We start from the raw sequence: 22,589 nt of genomic DNA, 5'->3' as shown, positions 1-22,589 counted from the left end.
ATCCACCTGCCTCTGCCTCCCGAGTGCTGGGATTAAAGGCATGCGCCACCACACTTGGCACATAACTTTTTAAAACTTATTTTTTTCCTAGGCTGAGAGAATTTACCAGTGAAATCACCTGAGTTTTTATTGAAAAACACTTTTAAAAATCAGTTTGTTAAACAATTCTTGTACGTGAGCAACTGAGACCTGGTAGTTTTAAAACAAGCAAATTTTAAAAGGTTTTGAAGAGTTAGAACTTATAAAGATTGTCCAGCAAGTTGAAGTATCTGATGCCAGCTGGAAGCTAGTCAGGTTTTCACTGTTGGTCAACTGCTAGCTAGCTTTTTCTGGTTCTGGAAAAGTAACATAATGCTTTAGACCTGAATACTATTTTCTAGAAAACAGTTTTTTTTCAAACTATTGAAGAAAGTTATTCCCATGATCTGTCCTTCCTCTTTAGTTCAGGGCTGATAAGTTTTGTTATATTGCTATTTAAAGACATGTAACTAGGGCTGGGGAGCTGGCTCAGTTGGTAAAGTGCCTGCTACACAAACAAGGTCCTCAGTTTGTATCCTTAGCACCCAGCTATGATGGCACACCCTGGAATCCCAGTGCTAGGGGTAGAGGGCAGGGGTGTGGAGACAGGAGAGTGCCTGGAGTTCATGGGCTAGACAGCCTAACCAATTCAGTGAGCTGGTTCAGTGAGAACCCCTGCCTCAGAAATAAGGCAGGGTGTGGAGAGATGGCGCGGCGGTTAAGAGCACTGGCTGTTCCTTCAGTGGACCCAGATTCCATTGTAGTATACAGACGTACATGCAGACAAGATGAAAACACACATAAAATAAAGTAAATAAGGTGGAGAAGTGATTGAGGAAGACCCTCAGTGTCAGCTTTGGTCATCCACACTCAAGCATTATACTCACATGTTCATGTCCACATGAACACATACACCATACGCATACATGCACACACAAAATGAAGGTGAGGTCATGCTGCATATGTCCGCTACCATAAAGTAGAGGAGTGGAGGGTGACGGAGGGAGAGCCTCAGCAAGAGGCAGAGCTGACTATAGAGGCTGAGGGGAGCAGGAGGAGCCGGAGAATGCAGCTCCTGTGCAGGATGCAGGAGTGCAGGACATGGTGTACCTAGGCCATATCCCTCAGCGATTCCACAGTGCCTGTGCCTCAGGACTGCTTTCTGAGACACCCAGCAAAAAAGCAGCAGCAGTGGCCGCAGGTAGAGAGAAGGAATCCAGATACAGCAAAGACTATGCAGAAAGCTGGGTGTGCTGCACAAGTAAGTGCACAGCACGTAGCCAAGCAAGTGGCAGCCAGTCTCCACAACACATCCATAGGTGCCCAAGGCACAGTCCCTTTTCGTTTCTCTCCTCTCCTCTCCTCCCCTCCCCTCTCCTCCCCTCCCCTGCCCTCCTCTCCCCTCCCCTGCCCTCCCCTCCCCTGCCCTCTCCTCCCCTCCCCTCCCCTGCCCTCCCCTGCCCTCCCCTCCCCTCCCCTCCCCTCTTCTCCTCTCTTCATTTCTCTTTTCCCATCCCTCTCTCTCTTTCTTTTTTTGGTTTGGTTTTCAAGTCAGAGTTTCTTTGTGTAGCCCTGGCTGTCCTGGAACTCTCTGTAGACCAGGCTTAGAGGCGTGCGCCACTACTGTAGGTCCGCCACTGCTGTACGTCCTGAAACAGTCCCTTTCAGTGTGATTTGTGGAGCCCCAAGTACTTGCATCTTTTTATGTGGTCTTATTTCAGCGAACACTTTGCCTTTGAGCACCAGGTGCACAGGCAGTGGTTATGAGCAGAGATCACCAAGCAAAAGCAAGAGTCTGACTTCAGTCTTTGAAGGATAATGCTTTCTTGCTGCTAATGGGGATCCTGCTGCCTAGGTGGACCTAGCAGTGAGCAGGAGCAGAAGTTCCAGAAGGACAGCACAGACTGGAGGGTGGGAATGAGCTGACCACTGCCTGAGGACCAGGCACACTCCCACAGACAGCTCCCCATCACCTGCAGAGACCGTGCAGGGATGCTAGCGAGTGAGAGTCTCCTGATAGAAAAAGAAGCTGCTTGCATCTGCTAGCCCTGCCCTCTTCCCGTCTGCCTTCTGCAGAGTGCAACCGACTGTCCAGGCAGACGTTTCCTCTGTTCCTCAGACTTGGAAGTTTTGTGGGCCTCCTTTCCCCGCCATGATCAAATCCTGTGAGCGCAGCTGGTAACCTTAATCACACCAGGAGGCTGAGGACTGCTGCACATACCTGTTGGATCCTGTTTGACTTCCGGTTGCCTGCCTCTTTCCCAGTGGGCTGCTAACAATACTGGTTCCTAGTTCCACTCCCATTTGGTCTGTGGTGTTTATTCACTACAGCAAGGGCAGAACTAGATACTGGGCTAGTGGCCCAGACTAGATTGGGAGCTTCAAAATATGTTTATTGAAAAGAAAAATAAATATAACTGTAAGAACTTACAGTTCTGATACAGGCATAAACCTAGACAGTTTTAAAATTCAACTTAAGTAAACCTGTAAAACCAAAATAAATTCAAATCAACATTAATGTAATAGTGACCCAGACTTGAGATGAATCTTTCTTCTGCTATTACGCTGGCTGGCTGTGTTGGTCCACACTGGTAGGTAGGGTATGCTGAAGAGGTGGAGGTAAGAGGACCCTAAGCTAGAAGCCAGTCAGGTTATACCTTTGAGGCTGGAGAGATGGCTTAGGGATTAAGTCTGTACTACTGTTGCAGAGAACCCAAATTTGGTTCCCAGCACCTATGTCACATGACTCAGCCATCTATAACTTCAGCTTTGGAAGGATCTGATGCCTTTGGCCTTCAGGGCACCATCACTGAATGTGCACACACACACAGGCGCACACACACACAATTTTAAAAAATTAATCTTAAAGAATGCCAGAGACAGAATAATGTTATGAAGAACATAGACTCTAAAGTGCAACATAAGGTCAGATATTAGGTCTGCTACCTATTTTGTACAAGTACCTTAATTGCCTCTCATTTATAATATTAAGATAATCTGTGGCTGGGCGGTGGTGGTGCACGCCTTTAATCCCAGCACTCGGGAGGCAGAGGCAGGTAGATCTCTGGGATTTCAAGTCTAGCCTAGTCTACAGAGCAAGTTCCAGGACAGGCTCCAAAGCTACACAGAGAAACCCTGTCTCGAAAAACAAAACAAAACAAAAAACAAACAAACAAAAGATAATCTAAATCACTGAATCAAATTAAAATTATTTAAATAATTAGGTTTTTTATATGCCTGACAATAGTAATTGGCCAATAAATATTAGTTCAAATAGTAAGTAGCATTACTTTTTGATATGCAAGCCTATAGGTCGGTGTTGGGCTTAATGGTAAAGCATCTACTTCCATAGTTAATGTGTTTCTGATTTTGAGTTTACTAGTGCATGGAACATCTCTTGCTTAACTTAACGTACAGGGCAATGTTAAAAACTATGGAGGCTTGTTTTCTAATCTGGGGTAGTCATCTTACACACAAACTCTTCCAGCCAGGACTCTTCAGTTTTAATATTTAATGACATGTCACTTGGTAAGGCTATAATGCTGATATCCTATCATCCATATCAGATATTGAAAAACACCATGTGAAGTCATTTTCAGGTTTTGAAAATGAACAGGGCAGATAAAATACACATGAAGGTCTTTGTGTCTCCCTGTCTAGCCTTTCCCTTACCTGAAGACTTCACAGGTCTCTTCCACGTCCCTCTCCATCCTTTTGCCCCTACCCAGCTGAGGACTTAAAGCCACTGGTTCTGACACCTACCCCTAAGGAGTGATTTACCCTGTTTTAGTTCTTTGTCCTTGGGGCCCTTAGGAGGTAGAGTAGACCTCTGACCTTTCCCTGTGTCTGGAGGGAGTGGTGCCATTTCAGGAGTTCGGAGTGCCTCTGATGCGGCGAGAACCCCTGGCTGCTGTCCTTGCTGCTTTACCCACTGCCCGTGCCCAGCCAGTTTCCTTCTAGCCTCTTCTTCCTTTTCTTCCAAGACTTTCTTCCCTGGCTTGCTGAGTGTAGCGCCCCATTCTCTCCTTGGTTCTCACTTGTCTTCTTTTCTAGTGTCCAGCAGATTGACTTTCTCATGACATTCGTCCTCCAATGGATCCAGACTTGTTTTCAGCTCTGCCTCCAGTAGTGAAGTCTACTAGATGGTGCCGTTAGAAGAGCAGTCCTCTTGGTTGTTGTAGGAAGTGCGCACGTTTTGTGAAGGACTGAGCAAATGAACCTCCTGTCACTACAGAAGGAAAATGCACCATGGAGAAATGCCTCCAACTTCTGCCCAGTGCTCTCTCTTCACTGTTTCTTTTCTTCTCTGCAGGAATTGTTATAGCAATAAAGGAAACGGACAGATTTGTCTTCAAATCCCACACTCTGTGGACAGTCAGCTGTCCCCATTCCTGTTCCTCTGCAGTGGTGGCATCTGCGTGCAGCTTAGAAGTATATTTCTTTTTTTATTCCGAGTGATTATGGTTGGAAAAGATGAGTTCTATGGGAATGTCTTGGGTAATAACAGCTTCTCATTTTGATTATTTCCCTTTAGGAAAGACACTGCTGATCCTGTAACATGGAGGATTGTCTTCATACCTCATCTGAGAATCTGTCCAAATTGGTCAGCTGGGCCCACAGCCATGGGACTATTTGCAGCCTCATTCCAAACCTGAAACACTTGCTGTCTGAAGGTTCCCATGGGAACCTGACTGCAATGTGGGGCTGCAGTGCTGGTCATGCTTACCACTGGCCACTAACAGCTACTTGCAGAGCTGGGTCCCAAGAGAGGGTTTGTTTCCAGGACAACCGAAGTTTTAATTCTGATAGTCCCAGTATAATTGGGGTGCCTTCTGAGACGCAGACTAGCCCTGTGGAGAGATACCCCGGGAGACCTGTGAAGGCAAAGCTGGACTGTAACCGGACCAGAGACTCTTGTGACTTCTCTTACTGCAGTGAGCCTTCTGAGCTGGACGAAGCTGTTGAGGAGTACGAAGATGAAAACACACTGTTTGACATGGTTTGTGAGTCTTCTGTTACAGATGAGGACAGTGACTTTGAACCCCAAACCCAGAGGCCTCAAAGCATTGCTCGCAAAAGGCCCGGAATAGTCCCATCTTCTATCCATTCAAGTTCCCAGGGACAGATGGTTGATGAGTGCAGTAATGATGTCATCATCAAGAAAATCAAGCAAGAGATTCCAGAAGATTATTACATTGTGGCAAATGCAGAGCTGACTGGAGGAGTGGATGGACCAGCCCTTTCATTGACACAGATGGCAAAGCCCAAGCTTCAGACTCATGCTGGTCCCTCCTGTGTAGGGTCTGCTAAACTGATTCCCCATGTAACATCCGCCCTCAGTGCGGAGCTAGACCCACACAGTATGTCAGCATCCCCCTCTGTGATCTCCAGACCAATCATCCCAAAGACTGCTAGGGTGTCTCTGGCTTCACCAAACAGAGGACCCCCTGGTGCCCATGGCACCGCCCACCAGGTGACCATGCAGATGCCTGTGAGCACATCACATCCTAACAAGCAGATCAGTATCCCTTTGTCTGCCCTTCAGCTGCCTGGACAGGATGAGCAAGTTGCTTCTGAGGAGTTCCTGCCCCATTTGCCTAGCCAGGTCTCATCTTGTGAGGTAGCCCTTTCTCCCTCGGTTAACACAGAGCCTGAAGTGAGCTCCAGTCAACAGCAGCCCCCTGTTGCTCCAACCATAACCACTGAAGCCACTGCACAGTGCATTCCAGGTATGGAACACGAGGTGACCATAAGTCCCTCATCCGTGTACTTTAGAGAATCCTGCGCCGTCAGCACTTCTAAGACCACTGTTTTAATTTGCTAGGGTACAGTCGTTTTTCATTCTCAGGAAGACAGAAATAATGAAATCTGTTACATGTAATGGATACAATGGAGAAACTCCATCTGAAGGCCATCCATTTGGTAGATGCACCTTAGGGTTGAGCTGACGACTGGAAGATTGTGTTGTTGATGGCCAGATTTAAGATTCATATCCAACCTTAGCTGAGCATTTTATAGTTCACTTATTTTTGAAAAAGTTTCTTTCTCCTATTGGTAACAAGGTAGTTAAACCAACTGACGTTGAATAAGGTATATGATAATAGATTTTTCCTTACTATTTATGTGAACCAATTTCCTATTGCTGTTCCTTTTAATTAGTGCGATAACTTAAACTAATTTTTAAAACACAGCAGGTAACTTCTTAAACAAGTGTTTGGCCCTGTCTCTCAAAACTTAAAAAAATCAGAAAACATACATTTCTGGAGTAGGCCAGCTTAACTCGGTGCATTCACAATTTGAGGCTTGTAGAATTATTCACAGCTGCTACCTCTACAGTTCTAACATTCTAATGCTCTTAAATTCAAATGTCCATTGTTTATTTGAGCTAGGATATTGTGGTATAAAGGGGGTTTGGTGACCATACTTTGGGGGTCTACAATTGAAATCTAAAAGGGCATAAGTAGATATATGGGCAAGCATGAATAGACACACAGAATATAGAAAGCAGAACACTGTGGTACATTTAGTCCTTCTCAAAAGGGCCAAGTGTTTGGGGAAACACCTTTTTTTTTTAAGATTTATTTCTGAGCCGGGCGGTAGTGGCGCACGCCTTTAATCCCAGCACTGGGAGGCAGAGGCAGGCGGATCTCTGTGAGTTCGAGACCAGCCTGGGCTACAGAGTGAGTTCCAGGACAGGTTCCAAAGCTACACAGAGAAACCCTGTCTCGGAAAAACAAAAAACAAAAAACAAAAAAAAAAAAAAAAAAAGATTTATTTCTTTATTTTATGTATATGAGTGCTGTATCTGCATGTAATGCCGGAAGAGGGCGTCTGATCCCACTGTAGATGATTGTGAGCCACCATGTGGTTGCTGGGAATTGAACTCAGAACCTCTAGAAGAGCAGCCAGTGTTCTTAACTGCTGAGCCATCTCTTTAGCCCCCAGGGAAACATCCTTAAAAGACAGAGCTAACCACACTTTTGCCCTGAAACTTCCTGGAATGAAGTTGCCTCTACAAATAGGCAGTTAGAGTAGTGTCAGCCCCAGGGTCTCCAAAGGCAACTGACCACTGCAGACTTTCTACCGAAGCCCTGCGCTGTCAGTAAGGACACGTACTGACAACGGTCAGTTCACCGGCTGCTTTGAAAACCATAAAAGGGACTTTTTAAAATTTTACTTTGTGTTTATGTCCACACACACACACACACACACACACACACACACACACACACACACACGTGTGTGTATCCCATGCTTGCCTAGTGCCCAAGGAGGTCAGAAAGGGACATCGGATTGTGAATCATCATGTGGGTACTGGGAACTGAACCAAGTCCTTTTCGAGAGCAACAGCTGCTCGTCAGTGCAGGGGCCTCGCGGGCTGCTGAGAGCGCTCCTTTAGAGTGCCGCTCAGCCCAGAAGGAGCCCTCTCCTCCTAAGCAGTCTCACTTTTCTTCTCCCAGTTCTTGGCAACAACTTACCTACTTTTTATGAATTTACTTATTTTATGTATTTTACTGTATAACCTCTTGTGACTACTTTGATTTAGTGTTGGTATTTTCAGGACCAATCCATATTAGAGCATTTTTTATTGCCAAATAACATTTTACTATAAATATACTTTATTTTTCTTCAGTCAATGGACAGACATTTGGGCTGTTCCCACCTTTGGTCTGTTAGCTTCTATGAACATTTATATACAAGTTATTATGTGAACATTTCCTTTGATTTTTGTGTGGGCAGCTACCTCAGGATGAGAGGCCACAAATCTGTTTGCTAAAGCCATTTGGTTTTAACTCTTAGCACTAAGGGACAAAGGTTCTTGTTTCTCTGTATGTCACTAACACATTATTTTCCATGCTTTAAAAATTCCTCTTTTGGACTAGAGAGATGGCTCAGCGGTTAAGAGCACTGGCTGTTCTTCCAGAGGTCCTGAGTTCAATTCCCAGCAACCACATGGTGGCTCACAACCACCTGTAATGAGATCTGGTTCCCTCTTCTGGCCTGCAAGGACACATGCAAATAGAACACTGTATACATAATAAATAAATAAATAAATCTTAAAAAAAATTTCTCTTTTATTTTCAACACACAGGAGGCAGAGGCAGGCAAATCTTTATGAGTTTGATGCCAACCTGGTCTATATATAGCAAGTTGTAAGCCACCCAGGGCTACATAAGGAGACCCTGACTTAAAACAAAAAATTGCTATGCTATCGCATATATAAAGTAGTCTTATGATCTAGCCTGTATTATTCTAGTAACTAATGGTATTGAGCATTTCTCATGTTCTTAACAGTCATATATGTATATTCTTTTGAAAATTTTTAGAGTCTTTGCTCATTTTAAAAATAGATTCTCTTGTCTACTTTGAGTTGTAAGAGTTCTCTGTATTCTGGATGTAAGTCTCTTACATGATTTGCAAGTATTTTCTCCTATTCTGTAGGCTCACACTCTCCCTCCCTCCCTCTTTTCCTCCCTCCCTCCCTCCCTCCCTCCCTTCCTTCCTTCCTTCTTTCCTTCATATATTCCCCCCTCTCTTACCTCCCCCTCCCTCCCTCTCTCCCTCTCTTGTCGTCCCCCCCCCAGAGGAAGGCCTGGACCTTCTGTTTTGTTTTGTTTTTTTCCTCTGCCTCCCAAATGCTAGAATTACAGGCATTATCATGTTCAGTTATGCTTTCTTTCTTTCTTTTTTTTTTTTAAGAACTTTATACTTTAATTATTGTATAATCCTGTGGGCTCAGGCTAATTTTCACATTTCTGGACACATGTGTATCAGGCAGAAAAGATCTTTGTACTAGGAAATCTAATTTTTAATATATGGAGGTCTAAGCAGTATTTTTCACTTAAATAGTTGGTTTATTTCTTCCTTTTTTAAAATAGACAACCTGACAGAGTTTTCTATATCCTCAATTTATATTTAATGAAACAGTTCAAAAATACATTTTGCAGAGTTTAGTGTGTTCACCGGCTTACTAAGACTTCTTCTTTGATCCACACTAACCCTGTGAAATAAGTTGTGGGACCTGACTGCAAACCACATTGAAGGTTACTGTAGAGTGATTTGGACAAGAAATTCAACCTTTTTGAAAAAGAAGCTTCATTAATTTCATTAATATTGAAATTGTACTTTTTATATCAGCTATGAAAATCAGGCATGACCAAGGACAGCATGTACTGCATCCAGCCACGACCTGATCTGTCTTTACTCTCACAAGGAGAATTAGTTTGGCCTGGTTAGTTTACACTGCTCAAGAGAAGCACTCTGAAGAGCCAGTAATGGCAGGTTTCTGAGATGTGGTTCTCATGTTGTGGAAAGATACCAAATTTCCAACATGCTACTGGCTTCAGAGAAACTCTGTTTGGATTGGAAACATCAGTGAGTTTAATAAAAACCCAATTAACACTTCCCTTTTGTGAGAGTTACATAAATTTAACATTATTTGCCTTTACTTCCTGGAGCCCAATGTAGGTTCTACATTCTAAATTTTAAAGTTTAACTTATTTACTTGTGTTTGTATTTTATTTATAGTTGATGATCACATACACACACACACACACACACACACACACACACACACACACACGCACGCACACACACACAATCCAGCATATACAAATGTATGTGATTACAGTATAAGTGGGCCCTACACAGTCAGTATATTAAGCGGGATAGAACAGGCATTTGAACACCATGGAAGCCTGGGTCTTTCTCAGATCATCGCAGTAATACTACATGGCTTTATAGATTCTATTTTAATAATAATCTGATAAGTGACTCATTGAGTCAGCCTGAAGCAAAGAGAAGCTGTTTTAGTTTTAGTGGTACCATGCAGTCATTTCAGCACATTATAATAAACTCGGAGTCTCCTCAGATGCGTCGGTGTCATATTAAGGGAAGAGATCAAAGCACTTCCTCCTAGTCTCATCTAACTGGGAGTGAGCCCAGATTCGAATTCTCTACTTCACTCTGCATGGCCCTGTCTGTTGTGTGAGCCTGTGCCTGCCTGAAGGCGGTCTTGTGAATCTGTTCCCGTGTCTCTCCCTAACAGAGGACGTTGCTCTCTTTTATTGAACAGCACAGAAAGCATCACATGGGGAAGGAATGAGGGACACTTTAAAGAAATCTTTAACAGATTTTTACGTGGGATTATGTCACTGACCCCAGCTAATCCAGATAACAAATAGTATTACAAACATCATTGTTTATCAAGCAATATCTGTATGTTGCAATTAACATTTATAGTGGATATTTATTTTATAAGATTGCTTTCAACCTCTGTTTTTGCTTTTTTCAGCAAACAATCATTAGAATACACAGACATTACTCTAGGAGTCAGGAGTGGTGCACACCTTTAATTCCAGGACTCCAGAGGCAGGAAGATCTCTGTAAGTTTGAAGCTAGCCTGGTCTATATAGTGACTTCCATGAGAGCCAGGGCTATGTAGAGAGATCCTGTCTGTAAAAAAAAAATAAAGAGGGTAGGGGGTGTTACAGTTATACATGAGCTTAAGTTGTAAAGGTTGATTACATGAGAAATCCAGGGCAAGTAAAGTTGGTTGTTGCTTTGTTCTCTTAAAGGCACGTTAAGCAAACAGGCTGAGTACACAGTAGGCTAGCAGCCGTAAGTGACCTCAAGGTGTATTAACCTTGTGAGGTCCAGCAAAAGTTCTGTTCTTTTAGAATGTAGGCGATATTTCCATAATGCATTGCCACAGTGCTGATACTACTTAAATTTTGTTCCCTGGTAGGAAATCATCCTTATTTCGGTTCGGAACTGAATTTATAAAGTTGTGAAATACTAAAGTGTGAATCAGAGTATTGATTTTCATATCATTCTTGTCATTAGCAGTAAGCAAAGTGGACAAATATTATTAGAATTACTAGCAGTGGCTTTGATTCCATTAAGTTTTGAGGTTTCTATGAATGTAGCTCATTTGTCATGATGAAACTTCAAGCCCTATTGTGTCATGAATTAGAGTTTTATGACTGTTTCTTAAATATACTCACATATCTGTAACTTTGTTGTACTGGGTAGTTTTATGTCAACTTGACACAAGCTAAAGTCATCATAGGAAAGGGAGCCCCAATTAAAGAAGATTGGGCTTCAGGCATGCCTATAGAGCATTTTTGTAATTAGTGATTGATGATGGAGGGCCCAGTCCATGTGGGTGAGGTTGCTCCTGGGCTGGTGATCCTGGGTTCTAGAAGAAAGCATGCTGAGCAAGCCAATAAGCAGCACCCTCCACGGCCTCTGCATCAGCTCCTGCCTTCAAGTTCCTGCCCTGCTTTAGTTCCTGTCCTGACTTCCTTCAGTGTTAGACTATGATGTGGAAGTGTAAGTCAAATAAACCCTTTCCTCCACAACTTGCTTTTGGCCAAGGCATTTCATCATAGAAATAGTAACCCTAACTAGGATAGAAATTGATACTCATTATCAATTTGTCAGGATTTAGAATCACACTTTTCCAGAGAGGATTAACTAAGGCAGACAGACCCATCTGAAGTGGGCAGCACCGTCCATCCCGTAGGCCGGGGTGGGGCCGACTGAAGCAGAGGAGAAAGCAGGTGTGCACCAGCGTGCCCCTTTCTCTGCTTCCTGCTCTGCTCAAGTGTGAGCAAGCAGCTGCTACAGGCTCCCCATGGCCAGGGGCCACCCCCAGCCCTGCCTTCCCACCAGAATGGGCTGCCTTCCCCAGACGGGACCAAAGTAAACCTCTCTCCTGAAGTTCCTCTTGCCAGGGATTTGGTCACGGCAATAAGGAAAGTAATGCACTTCCTGTAGGGTTCCCTTTTATTTATTTTCAGAATTGTGTGTGTGCGTGTACACACGCACAGGCACACATGAGTGTGCCATGAGCAAGAGTGAAGGTTGGCGATTCTGTCTCTCCTCCATGTAATAGATCACCATATAATCTTTATGAACAGTCGTGTATCACTTAACTACGGGGATACATTTTGAGAAATGTGTCAGGAGGCAGATTTGTCATTGTGCAAAATATTTTAGGATCTACTTACACAAACTTGGCTGGTGTAGCATATACACGCCTAGTCCTTATGGTACCACTTACTGCTCCCAGGCTGCAAACCAGTATAACATGCTACTGTAATGAATACTGTCGATAATTGCACCACACTAGCAGGTGCTTCTGGGTCTAAGCATAGCCAAAATAAAAAAGTACTGTAGAAGTGTAATAGATTCAATAAATAAATAAGTAGTGTCTATTTTGATCACACACCATGCGTGGAGTTTATAGGACCCAAAGTTGCTTTGGGTGAGTGAGTGAGCACCAAGCATTACCGTAGTCTTTCTTGGGAGGGGGGTACATCTCTGATACTTTTATTGATGCCATATTGTAAATGGTACTTAGATCAATGTACAGTGATGCTCCATGTTCCCATATAACACAGCTTGCTTAAGTTTAGCTGACACAATTTGTCTTAAGTGGAGTCAGGGAACAGTTAATGAGGACCATGGGCAGGTGCAAGAGGGACTAGTATGGATGTTTATTTCTTGGTTTTTGACTAAATTAGCTTAGTTTAGTTAAAAGTTTACTTCTTTATCAACACTCCTAATTTTATAAAGGATGAAGGTCCTTAACCCCATTTCTACCCAAATTTTTTTGGTAAACCTGGGTCTAGTAGGGTTTCATAGGGACCCAGACATTCCTAATAAGACTTTGAAGCGTCTCACAGAACAAAGGCCACAGCCACACCAGATCATGTATGTAGGCTACAAACTACACTCAGCTGTATGCAACTCACTTTAAAAACAGCTTTCTTCACTGAAAATTAACCCATCTTTAGTCTATGTAGATTTTTATTTTTTTACAGCATTTTAAGCTAGTTTACTTAAAAACCAAGAAATAAGCACACACATTAGCTAAGACCTTCATAGTCAGGATCATTAATATCACCATCTTCCTAACCAGGCCACAATCCACAGCCCTAGAGAAACTAGGTAACAAGGAGGACCCTAACAGGGTTGCATGGATTGCCCTGGGAAGGGGAGATAGATGAGATCTCCTGGGTAAACTGGGGGTAGGAGAGGATAGAGGGGAGGGGATGGGAAAGGGGAACATGAGGGGTTGGGATGGTCGTGTTGGGGGAGGGATGGAGAGGGAGAGCAATGGAAGAGACATCTTGATAGAGGGGGCCATTATGAGGTTAAGGAGAAACCTGGTTCCAGGGAAACTCCCAGGAATCTGCAAGGATGACCCCAGCTAAGACTCCTAGCAGTAGTGGAGAGGGTGCCTGAACTGGCCTTCCCCGTATCAGATTGATGACTACCCTAATTGTCATCATAGAACCTTCATCCGGTAACTGATGGAAGCAGATGCAGAGATCCCTAGCCAAGCACTGGGCCGAGCTCCTGGAGTCCAGCTGAAGAGAGGGAGGAAGGATTATATAAGCAGGGTGGGGTCAAGATCATGATGGGGAAACCCACAGAGACAGCTGACCCAAGCTCGTGGGAGCTCATGGACTCTGGACCGACAGCTAGGGAACCTGCATGGGACCAACCTAGGCCCTCTGCATGTGGGTGACAGTTGTGTAGCTTGGTCTGTTTGTGGGGCCGCTGGTAGAGGGATCAAGATCTATCCCTGGCACATGGGCTGGCTTTTTGGAACCTATTTCCTGTGGTGGGATTCCTCACTCAGCCTTGATGCAAGGGGGAGGAGCTAGGTCCTGCCTCCACTTGATGTGCCATGCTTTGTTGAGTCCCATGGGAGGCCTTACCCTTCTGAGGAGTGGATGGAGCAGTGGGTAGAAAGGAGGTGGGGGCAGGGAATGGAGGAGAGGAGGGAAGGGAAACTGTTGTTGGTATGTAAAACAAATAAAAATATCACCATCTTCCTCCTCCACATCTTGTCTCTTTGAAAGATCTTTGGGGGTCATAAAAGGTAGAGCTGCCATCTCCTGGGGCAGAACTACCTGTCTTTAACGTCTGTTAAAGGACCTACCTAAGGCTGTTCTCATCCTCTTGTTTTGTGTATGTGTAGGTGTGTATTCAACTGGTTAGAGAGTGGTGTAATTTAGTAAGCATATAAACGAGTATACTTCCTTATCATCAAGTGTTAGGCTGTGTGCAATGGTGAGTGCTGTGCTCTTACAGTTTGTTACATTGACCTCACTACACACAGGCAGCCAGTGCACTGCCCTGTGGCACTGTGATAGCTATGGCCATTAGCGAGAGGAAGTTTCCCATTTGTGGTAATCATGAGATGGCTTTTACTGTTACGTGCAGCCTGTCATTGGCTGAAATGTTGACATGTGGAACCTGAATGTGTTAGTAGTAATCCAGTCCGTCATGTCTCTTGAAAATATATTGGGTCCTAATTTTGTTGGTACTGTTTTGGGAAATGTAGATTTTCTTAAGCCTCTGTGTGATGGCTATTCTTTCATTGTCTGTTTAATCTGCCGTCTTTTCTGCCTTGGGTATTTTATTCAGGAAGTCCTTTCCCTACCTTGAGATCAGCTAAATAGTTATTTAGGGGTGTGATGTGTCTCAGTGGTACAACTGGGTTAGATCCCAGACATTTGCAGTGATACAAAAACATTTTAAAGATAGTTATCTGGGGCTGGAGAGATGGCTCAGCAGTTAAAAGAAAGCATTTGTTACTCCTGCTGAGGAATGGGATGCAATTCTCAGTACCACATGGTGGCTCACAACCCTTTATCACTCCAGTTCCAGGGGATCCTGTGCCCCTTTCTGCATATATACAGGCAAACACATACTAAAAAATAAAATTAATTAGAAAATAGTTATCTGTTTGTTCCTCTGATTCTTCTGTGTTCTTCTTTCCTTTTCTCTTTTTTGACATTTAAAACTTTGAAGTAGAATACATTGGGGGTGAGATTTGGTGTCATTATTTTTTGCAAGATTCTAGAATAATTTATTGAATAGTTTCCATTTCCAGTGAATTAATATATTATGTATCATATTTTTGTTTACAATTGAGTCTGTTTCTGGTTTTTACTGTTTTATTGACCTCATATTTTTTTCTTATAATTTTTACCCCATGGTTATATTATATATAAAACAAAATACATTTAGAAGTGGTATAGTCTAAATTTTTACTGTCCTTCTTGAAAACTCACTAATGTAAAGTTGAGTTTAATGAGCTTCTAAAAATTAATAAAGGTGTGTATTGCTTCCCGCTGTTTGACTCATGATGACACAATAAATAATGATTTCTTTTGTCAGAAACAGAAACTGCCTTAAATCAAAGGAGAAAATGAATTGCTTTTCAGGCTAGATAAGATCTTCAAGCACGCATTCCTCCAGGTCTCACATGCCATCTAGTTCTTGCCGTCTTCAGTCTTGGCTTTCTCAGGGCAGCATTTGCTTTCTCCGATACTTGATTGGCGTGTGGAGTGAGCTTGGTTGTGCTGGCTGGGAATGTGTCTGGCAGTTGAGAGAACCCATGTCACACAGCATTTGTACTAACCTCTGATCCAATCTTGGGAGCGCCAGGCCCCTCCCCAGAAGTAATATTGAGTTCAGTCCTAGGCTAACCAATAGCTCGAGAAAGAGTCAGGATGAAGTTTATAGCACAAGAATGTTCTTAGAAGTTCCAATCTTGAGATAGGTAGCGAACAGCTACCTACCGCTGTTGTGCGCAGTGAGGCTAAGATGATCTGTATGCCAGAGAGAGAAGTTTATGTCATTTAGAGACCGACTGGCATTCACTGAAACAGTGTTCTAAAGGATAGGAATGTGTAAAATGTGTATACTTACGTGCACACACACACGCAGTATTCTTTCTGCGTTGCTGTATTCTTCAAAGATGTGTGTGCCTCTTCAAAAAGGAGCAAGACTGAACTTGGCCTTCTTTACCTTTTCTCGTACTTCCTTCCAGGAAAGCATGAGACAGAAGCGTTGAAAGATGTGAGAGACAGTAAACAAATGCAGGGTTTTTTCTCATCATTCTCCTCTTCATCAAAGAGTGCTTCTCTGAGGATTGTGTGGCAGGCAGCCTGGCTGTGCAGAATTTAGAGTAAGATGTTTTGAATTGATGCCTCCTGCTGGCCTGCAACCACATTTGCAATGTGTTTTGTAAAGACCAAATGCGTAATTGCAAGGTAAGCACTAAGGAGGGTCCTGACCTCTGATAAACATGGAGTAACTGAGTAATTCCCACCAGTATTAGTACTTTCATTGTCCTCGTTAGAGTACAGGAGTACTCCTTACGAAGTGAAGTAGGTTCTGATCTTAGAACTGTTGCTTCCTCTCTCCCTTTTTATTTTCAGGTTATGCCATAAGATTATGTCCCCAAACATATTTAAAGAAATCATTTAGTTTTCTGAGAATCCTTTTTAGAAGGTCCTGGACTTTAAAATAAAGATTCTGTGTATCAGGAGCAAGAAAGCAATATGTATCTTAGTTTTGTTTTTATCTGCCCTCCTCCCCAAGCATCTGGACAAGTGGCTTGCATTTATCAAAACCCTCAGCTGGCTGTATGATATGACAGACACTTGTGCTGGGATGGTCAAGAGCCCAAGATGAGTGTCAAATTTCCTGTCCCAGGGATAGCATCATTTAAAGGGGTCATCAGACCAGCTACTTCCAGTGTGTAAGGTGGGGAGACATACACATGGGGAACAGTTGACTAGGCTTTCAAGAGCACACAGAAGAGCATTTCAGAGAGAACACCGTGAACAAAGGCCATGTGAACACGGGAAGAGTGCAAGAGTTGAATGTGGCTTGAAAACAGAGTCGGGAGATGGGAGACTGAGGGCAGAAAGACAAGTTGGAGTCGCCTGGGAAAGCTGTGCCTATGATGTCATAGTGTCCTACACAGTTCCTCGTCTTAGAAGATCTTGCTCTTAGAGGGTGTTAGTGCTCCAGGTAAGAGTGGTTGCTCACATACAGCAGCGCTGAAGGAACTGAAGAGAAGAGACGGAGCAGTGTTCCAGGGCATCGTGTGAAGGCCTCTGGGGACATTGCTAGTTACACAGTCTCTGTTTAAAAGCATACCACTGTTTTAGACAGCACCAGAAAGTCTTCAGGATAGTGAAGTCCTGTGTGCAGTTCTCCTCGTGGACAAGAGTTGTGAAGTGTGCTTCGACTGTTCATTCACCTGCTAATTAACAGATGCCCACTGCAAGCCTACCAAGGCCAAGTTAAGGTTGGATGATACTAATGCAGCAATGGACTTGGGCCAGAGACCCCCTCCCAGGTCTTGCCCTCTGAAAACAACCTAGGCTGTTCAGCAGCTGGCTTGATGACTCATGCTTGTCATCAAAAAATACGTATTTTTAAAAAGAACAAAACTCAGTTTCAAATAATTGCCAAAGTGTGATGTTGTTAATCAGATTGAATGACTTTGTAAGACTAGATTGTTTGCCGTTAGAGAACACATTTATTAGGACTGTTTTAGGATGATACATGACTCGGGAGGAGTGCTAGATGAGCAGTTAAGCTACTATGATAAATGAAAGCCAAGTCTTTCTTAGCCAGAAATTAAAAGTGGAGAAGCTACAAGCCAGCCAGTCCTCATAATTTATTCAAGATACTTTCTACTCAGCTGCAAATAAGCCTAGTTATATTAAAATTGTAATTTTATTTTTGCAGACAACTGGTAACCTAGCTTTAAAATTAAAAATACTGTCATTTACTATGTAGTCCAGGATGGCCTGGAACTCAAGAGATCCTTCTGCCTTGGCCTTCAAGTGCTGGGTTAAAGGTGTGCAGCACCATGTTTCACAGGGTCTGTAATTCTCAAGTAAAAGCAAGATTGGTTGAAATACTGGATCTGCTTGGTATTTATAGCTACATACTTAATGCAGTACAAAGCAACTTCAAAAATTTAATTGTTTTATTTCACATATATGAGTATTTTGCCTATGTAAATGTCTGTGGACTACATGTGTGCCTGGTGCTCAGGGAGGTCAGATTAGGGTATCAGTTCCCATGGAACTGGAGTTACAGGTGGTTGTGAATCACTGTGTGTGTGCTAGGAATCCAACCTGGATCCCCTGGAAGAGTAGCCACTGCTTTTAACCACCTAGCCATCTCTTTAGCTCCTAGAAATTAACTTGTATATTGGAATTTACAGATTATATATAACATTTTATAGCTTAAGCCTCTCCCCTTCTTTTCCTTTAAAGACAAAGTCTCTCTGTGTAACTCTGGCTGTCCTGGAACTGCAGACCAGGATGGACACAAACTCACAGAGATCCGCCTGCCTCTGCCTCCTGAGTGCTGGGATTGAAGGTGTGCAGCTTTGACTGGTTTATTTATGGTGGTCCTTCTGAAAAATGACAATTAGAGATAGACTTTTGAGGCAGGATCAGACAGAAACAGCTTTCTACTTTAATTCTTTACAGTGGATGTATTTCTTTTTTAAAATTAAAATGCATGTTTTTAAATGACAAAAAGGAAAAACTGAGAACATGAGCCTCATTTTGTCATTGTTTCTGTTAGGCATTGTCCAGCTCCTCTGCTGTAGCAGAAGAACTTGTAACTCCACTGGAACTCAGATAGCTTAGCCAGCACATAACTAGTTCAGACACAAATTCAGAGGCTGAGGGGAAACACAAGCTGCAGGTGATTTTTATACAGAATGACGTTTCAGCGGGAACTGGAAGCTCACCCTTTCTCCTTTCCAATGGTCAGTTTGAGAACTTGGCTGACTGGATACTGTGAGTCTGAGCGAGTTAGCTGGGACTGTGTTTTTGGAGGAAGCAGGTAGAAGAATTGTCACAGACCGGAGCCAAGGGGAAAGGGATTTAGACCACACTGAGGGAGAGCCACTCTCAAGCGCCACCTGTAAGAGAGACTTAGAAATATCTCCCTGGGAAGTTCTGGGAATGCAGACCTTGGATTTTAGTGAACAGCTTGCAGCTTTTTGCAGAAATTTACCTATTTATTGAAACAGTTCGTGTACCATACAGTCCTTTCACTGAAGTGCAGTTTGGTGATTTCTGATACAGTCTCAGGACGGTGCTTCTGTCCACTGGAGAGTTTGTGAACTTCAGGCCACCTTGACCTTCAGGCCCTAACTCTTCTGAGTTTTACAGTGTTTTAATTTATTCTTTAAGGATTTCATTCTGTTCGTAATGTGTTTTTTTAATTTTATGTGTATGGGTGTTTTGCATGTATGTCTGTGCACCCATCTGTGTTCTCGGTTTCCAGAGAGGCCAGAGGAGGGTGTCAGATCCCCTGGAACTGGATTTGTGGGTGGTGGTGAGCCACCGTGGGGGTACTGGGCATTGAACCTGGGTGGTGGTCTGGAAGATCAGCCAGTGCTTTTAACCATTGAGCTATCCTTGCAGCCCCACAATGTATATTCCGTATACCCCACTTTCCTCTCTGCCCCCCCCCCCCCACTCTCCCAACTTCATAGCCTTCATTTTTCCTCAGTAACTCATGGTTCCGGTTAGTGCTGCCCATACACACATGGGTTTAACCCACACATATGGGTGAGCATCCACTGGAGCATGGACAGCCTTTCAGTGGCCACACCCCAAAAGAAAGATGACTCTCTCTTCCTTAGTAGTCACCAGCTGCTAGTAGCTCCCCAGCTAGTGGCGGGGCTCTCACACGCCCTCCCTGTGGTGCTGGAGTTTTGACTGTCTTGATCTTGTACAGGTAATCATAGCAGCTATGAGTTTATGAGTGCACCAGCCATGTGGGTCCTGAAGACAACATTTCCCAGCATTTCCCCATCTTCCTCTGGTCTTATATCGCTATCCCTTCTTCGATCATGTTTCCTGAATCTTTGAGTTGTAAGGCAGTTTGATATAGGTGTCCCATTTAGGGCTGAGCACTCAACAATTACTTATTCAGTACTTTGACCAGTTATTGAGTCTCTCTGTATCTACTACCTACTTCACAAAGAAGTCTGCCCAAGATTGAGAGCAGCTCAGATGTATGGACATAAACATAAATATTTAGAAGGCGGTTTGACAATGTGATGATTGAGCAAAACAGTAGCAGGTTCCCCACTGTGTCATTGTGACCTCTGAACCGAGAGCTTTTGACCCAGTTTACAGTACCAGGCTGTCTTTGTTAGGATTTTATTGCTGTGATGAGACGCCATGACCACATGACTCTTATAAAGGAAAGCATTTAATTGGGGCTGGCTTACAATTCAGAGGTTTAGTCCATTGTCATCATGGGAGGAAGCATGGAGGCATGCAGGCAGACATGATGCTGCTGGAGAAGAAGCTGAGAGTTCTGCATCCCTGTCCATAGACAGCAGGCAGAGAGAATGAGCCACCTGGCCTGGTTTGAGCATCTGAAACCTCAAAGCCCACCCCCAATAACACACTTCCTCCACCAAAGGCCACACCTACTCCATCAAGGCCATAACTCTAATAGTGCCACTCCCTATGAGCCTATTGGGGTCATTTTCTTTTTTTTCTTTCTTTTTTTTTTTTTTTGTTACTGTTTTTGTTGTTTTTTTCAAGAGAGGGTTTCTCTGTGGTGTTTTGGTGCCTGTCCTGGATCTCACTTTGTAGACCAGGCTGGCCTCGAACTCACAAGAGATCTGCCTGGCTCTGCCTCCCGAGTGCTGGGATTAAAGGCGTGCGCCGCCGCCGCCGCCCAGCTTGGGGTCATTTTCATTCAGACCACCACACAGGCACAAATTCCCTCATGGAGCAGGTCTCAAGTCCAAGCGTAATATGTCTGGCTACTTTATACCAGTCATGCCACAGTTGCACCAGTGGGTGCATCTTCCTTGGCTGTCAGTATTATAGCATACTGTGTAAGTCCACAGATGCCACCAGTGGCCTGCGTGGAACCTCTGGAACAGCTCATGACCTTGTACCTATGGGTTTACCTATTTTAGACACTTCATGTACCATTCAGTATGGAATAATTCAGGAAAGTTTTGTTTGTTTTATTTTTATTTTAGTCTCAGGAAATATTTAAGTTCTCAGTTTCCACCTGGCTTTGATTCTTGTGAACGCATTTAATTTCCTAACTCCAGTCTTGTTCCTCATTTCCTGTTCAGACACATGCTATTTGTCCACCCAAATTATAAACTGGTTTCATAGTTTATCTATTCTTGGACTTCATTTTTTCTCTTTATATGTTTAGACACACCCATGTTGTGTATGAGTACTTCATTCCGTTTAAGGCTAGATAATATCCGTTATGTAGATGTGACACATTTTGTTCATCCTTTAGTCAATTTGTGGACATTACTTTTTGTTTTGCCTTTTTGGCTCTTAATGGAAAAATCTCAGTTGTGAATGGAAAAGAACTCAGGTTCAGTTTTTTTTGGGGGGGGGATTGTTTGCTTTTTCGAGACAGGGTTTCTCTCTGAAGTAGCCCTGGCTCTCTGGAACTTGCTTTGTAGACCAGGCTGACCATGAACTCACAGAGATCCACCTGCCTCTGCCGAAGTGCTGGGATTAAAGGTGTGGGTCACCTTTAATTAAAGGTTCAGGCTTTAATGTGGACAGATGTTTCCAGTTCTCCTAAGCATGTCCCTTAGGGGTAAGCTTGGCAAATAATACGATAGCTCTGTGTTTGCCGTCTCAAGGAGTTGCTGAACTGTTTCCCTAAATGATTGTGTGCTATTTTATTTCCCATCAACATATGTGGATCTAACTTGTAGATCTTTGCTAACATATGTTGCACTCTGCCTTTAATTATAACCAAATCAATACTGGATGTGAAGTGCTGTATCTCATTGTGGTTTCAATTTACATTCTCTAATGAATGGTATTCTTGAGCGTCGTTTTATTGTTTGGGCCATATTTAATATGGTGATTTTGAAACACCAGAAGCGTCCATATGTTTTTCACTCAAGTCAGCAGTGACTAGTAAATCTTGCCCCTTTGGGTTTGATTATGTTTGTATACTTACACCGTTGTTCACCGCTTCCTTTATCTCTAAGTGATGTATAGGAACAAAGGTGGTTGGTTTCTCTGTAGAAGTGCATCTAGCTCGTAGCAATTGAGGAATAATAAAATGCAAGTACAAGATAATACTGAAGTGGCAAAGCAGAGTCCTGGGGCGATACAGCTCAGCAGTGCTCTACAGTACAGTCACACAGTGATCTTTGCAGTACCCAAAGAAAAGACTAGATTTCCTGGTTTTTATTTAGACTAGGAATTCAGCTTCATTGACTTTTAATATACTGAACTACACCAGGGTGGGTGGAGAGAGTGAGGTGGGGTTATCACTTTTGGAGGAGTTAATTCAAAATATTTTTTACCAGTGATCTGTATGTATGAAAATGTCATAATGAAACCCATTATTTTATATGCTAGCTAGAAAATTTAGTTTAAAAAATCAGTTTTTACATATAGGTATGTACAATCAAGGTTTGAAGGCCTCTAACATAGTCAGTAAACAAAGTAGCTAAGTATAGTTGAGAGTTAAAATAAACTTGCATTACTTGCTTTAATGCCTAAATTTCATTCAGCAGTAAAAAAAATGACTCCATGTAAAATTGTAATATCTATTGTTTCTATGGATCTGACTAAGATTTGATTCAAAGCACACAACTGAATATTTTTTGAAAATGATGTTTGAACTCTTATTTTACAGATAGCTTTCGTCTTGAGTGTGCTGGGATTTATGTAATGGTTACTAGCATTTTAATACTTTGACTG

General features: G+C 43.1%; 1 protein-coding gene across 7 annotated transcripts in view; it reads left to right on the top strand.

Moving 5' to 3' along the window:
- Kiaa1958 (KIAA1958 ortholog) overlaps window positions 1-22,589 on the top strand; it is a 163,926-nt gene that overhangs the window by 82,201 nt on the left and 59,136 nt on the right. For 6 of the 7 annotated variants that reach the window (XM_052718563.1, XM_052718566.1, XM_052718565.1 and 3 more), the window contains exon 2: window positions 4,553-5,747. In XM_052718563.1, the coding sequence (XP_052574523.1) occupies window positions 4,577-5,747 (1,171 nt within the window). In that variant the 5' untranslated portion in view covers window positions 4,553-4,576. Of the gene's footprint in view, window positions 1-4,332; window positions 4,450-4,552; window positions 5,748-22,589 lie in introns of those variants that run through there. The other variant, XM_052718562.1, reaches the window with a different exon arrangement.

The sequence above is a fragment of the Peromyscus californicus genome, unplaced genomic scaffold (assembly GCF_007827085.1).
Source record: "Peromyscus californicus insignis strain IS unplaced genomic scaffold, ASM782708v3 Scaffold_5__1_contigs__length_169319896, whole genome shotgun sequence".
Taxonomy (NCBI): Eukaryota; Metazoa; Chordata; class Mammalia; order Rodentia; family Cricetidae; genus Peromyscus; species Peromyscus californicus.
The sequence above is the reverse complement of the archived record's forward strand: the minus strand, read 5'-3'. Positions and strand labels throughout refer to the sequence as shown.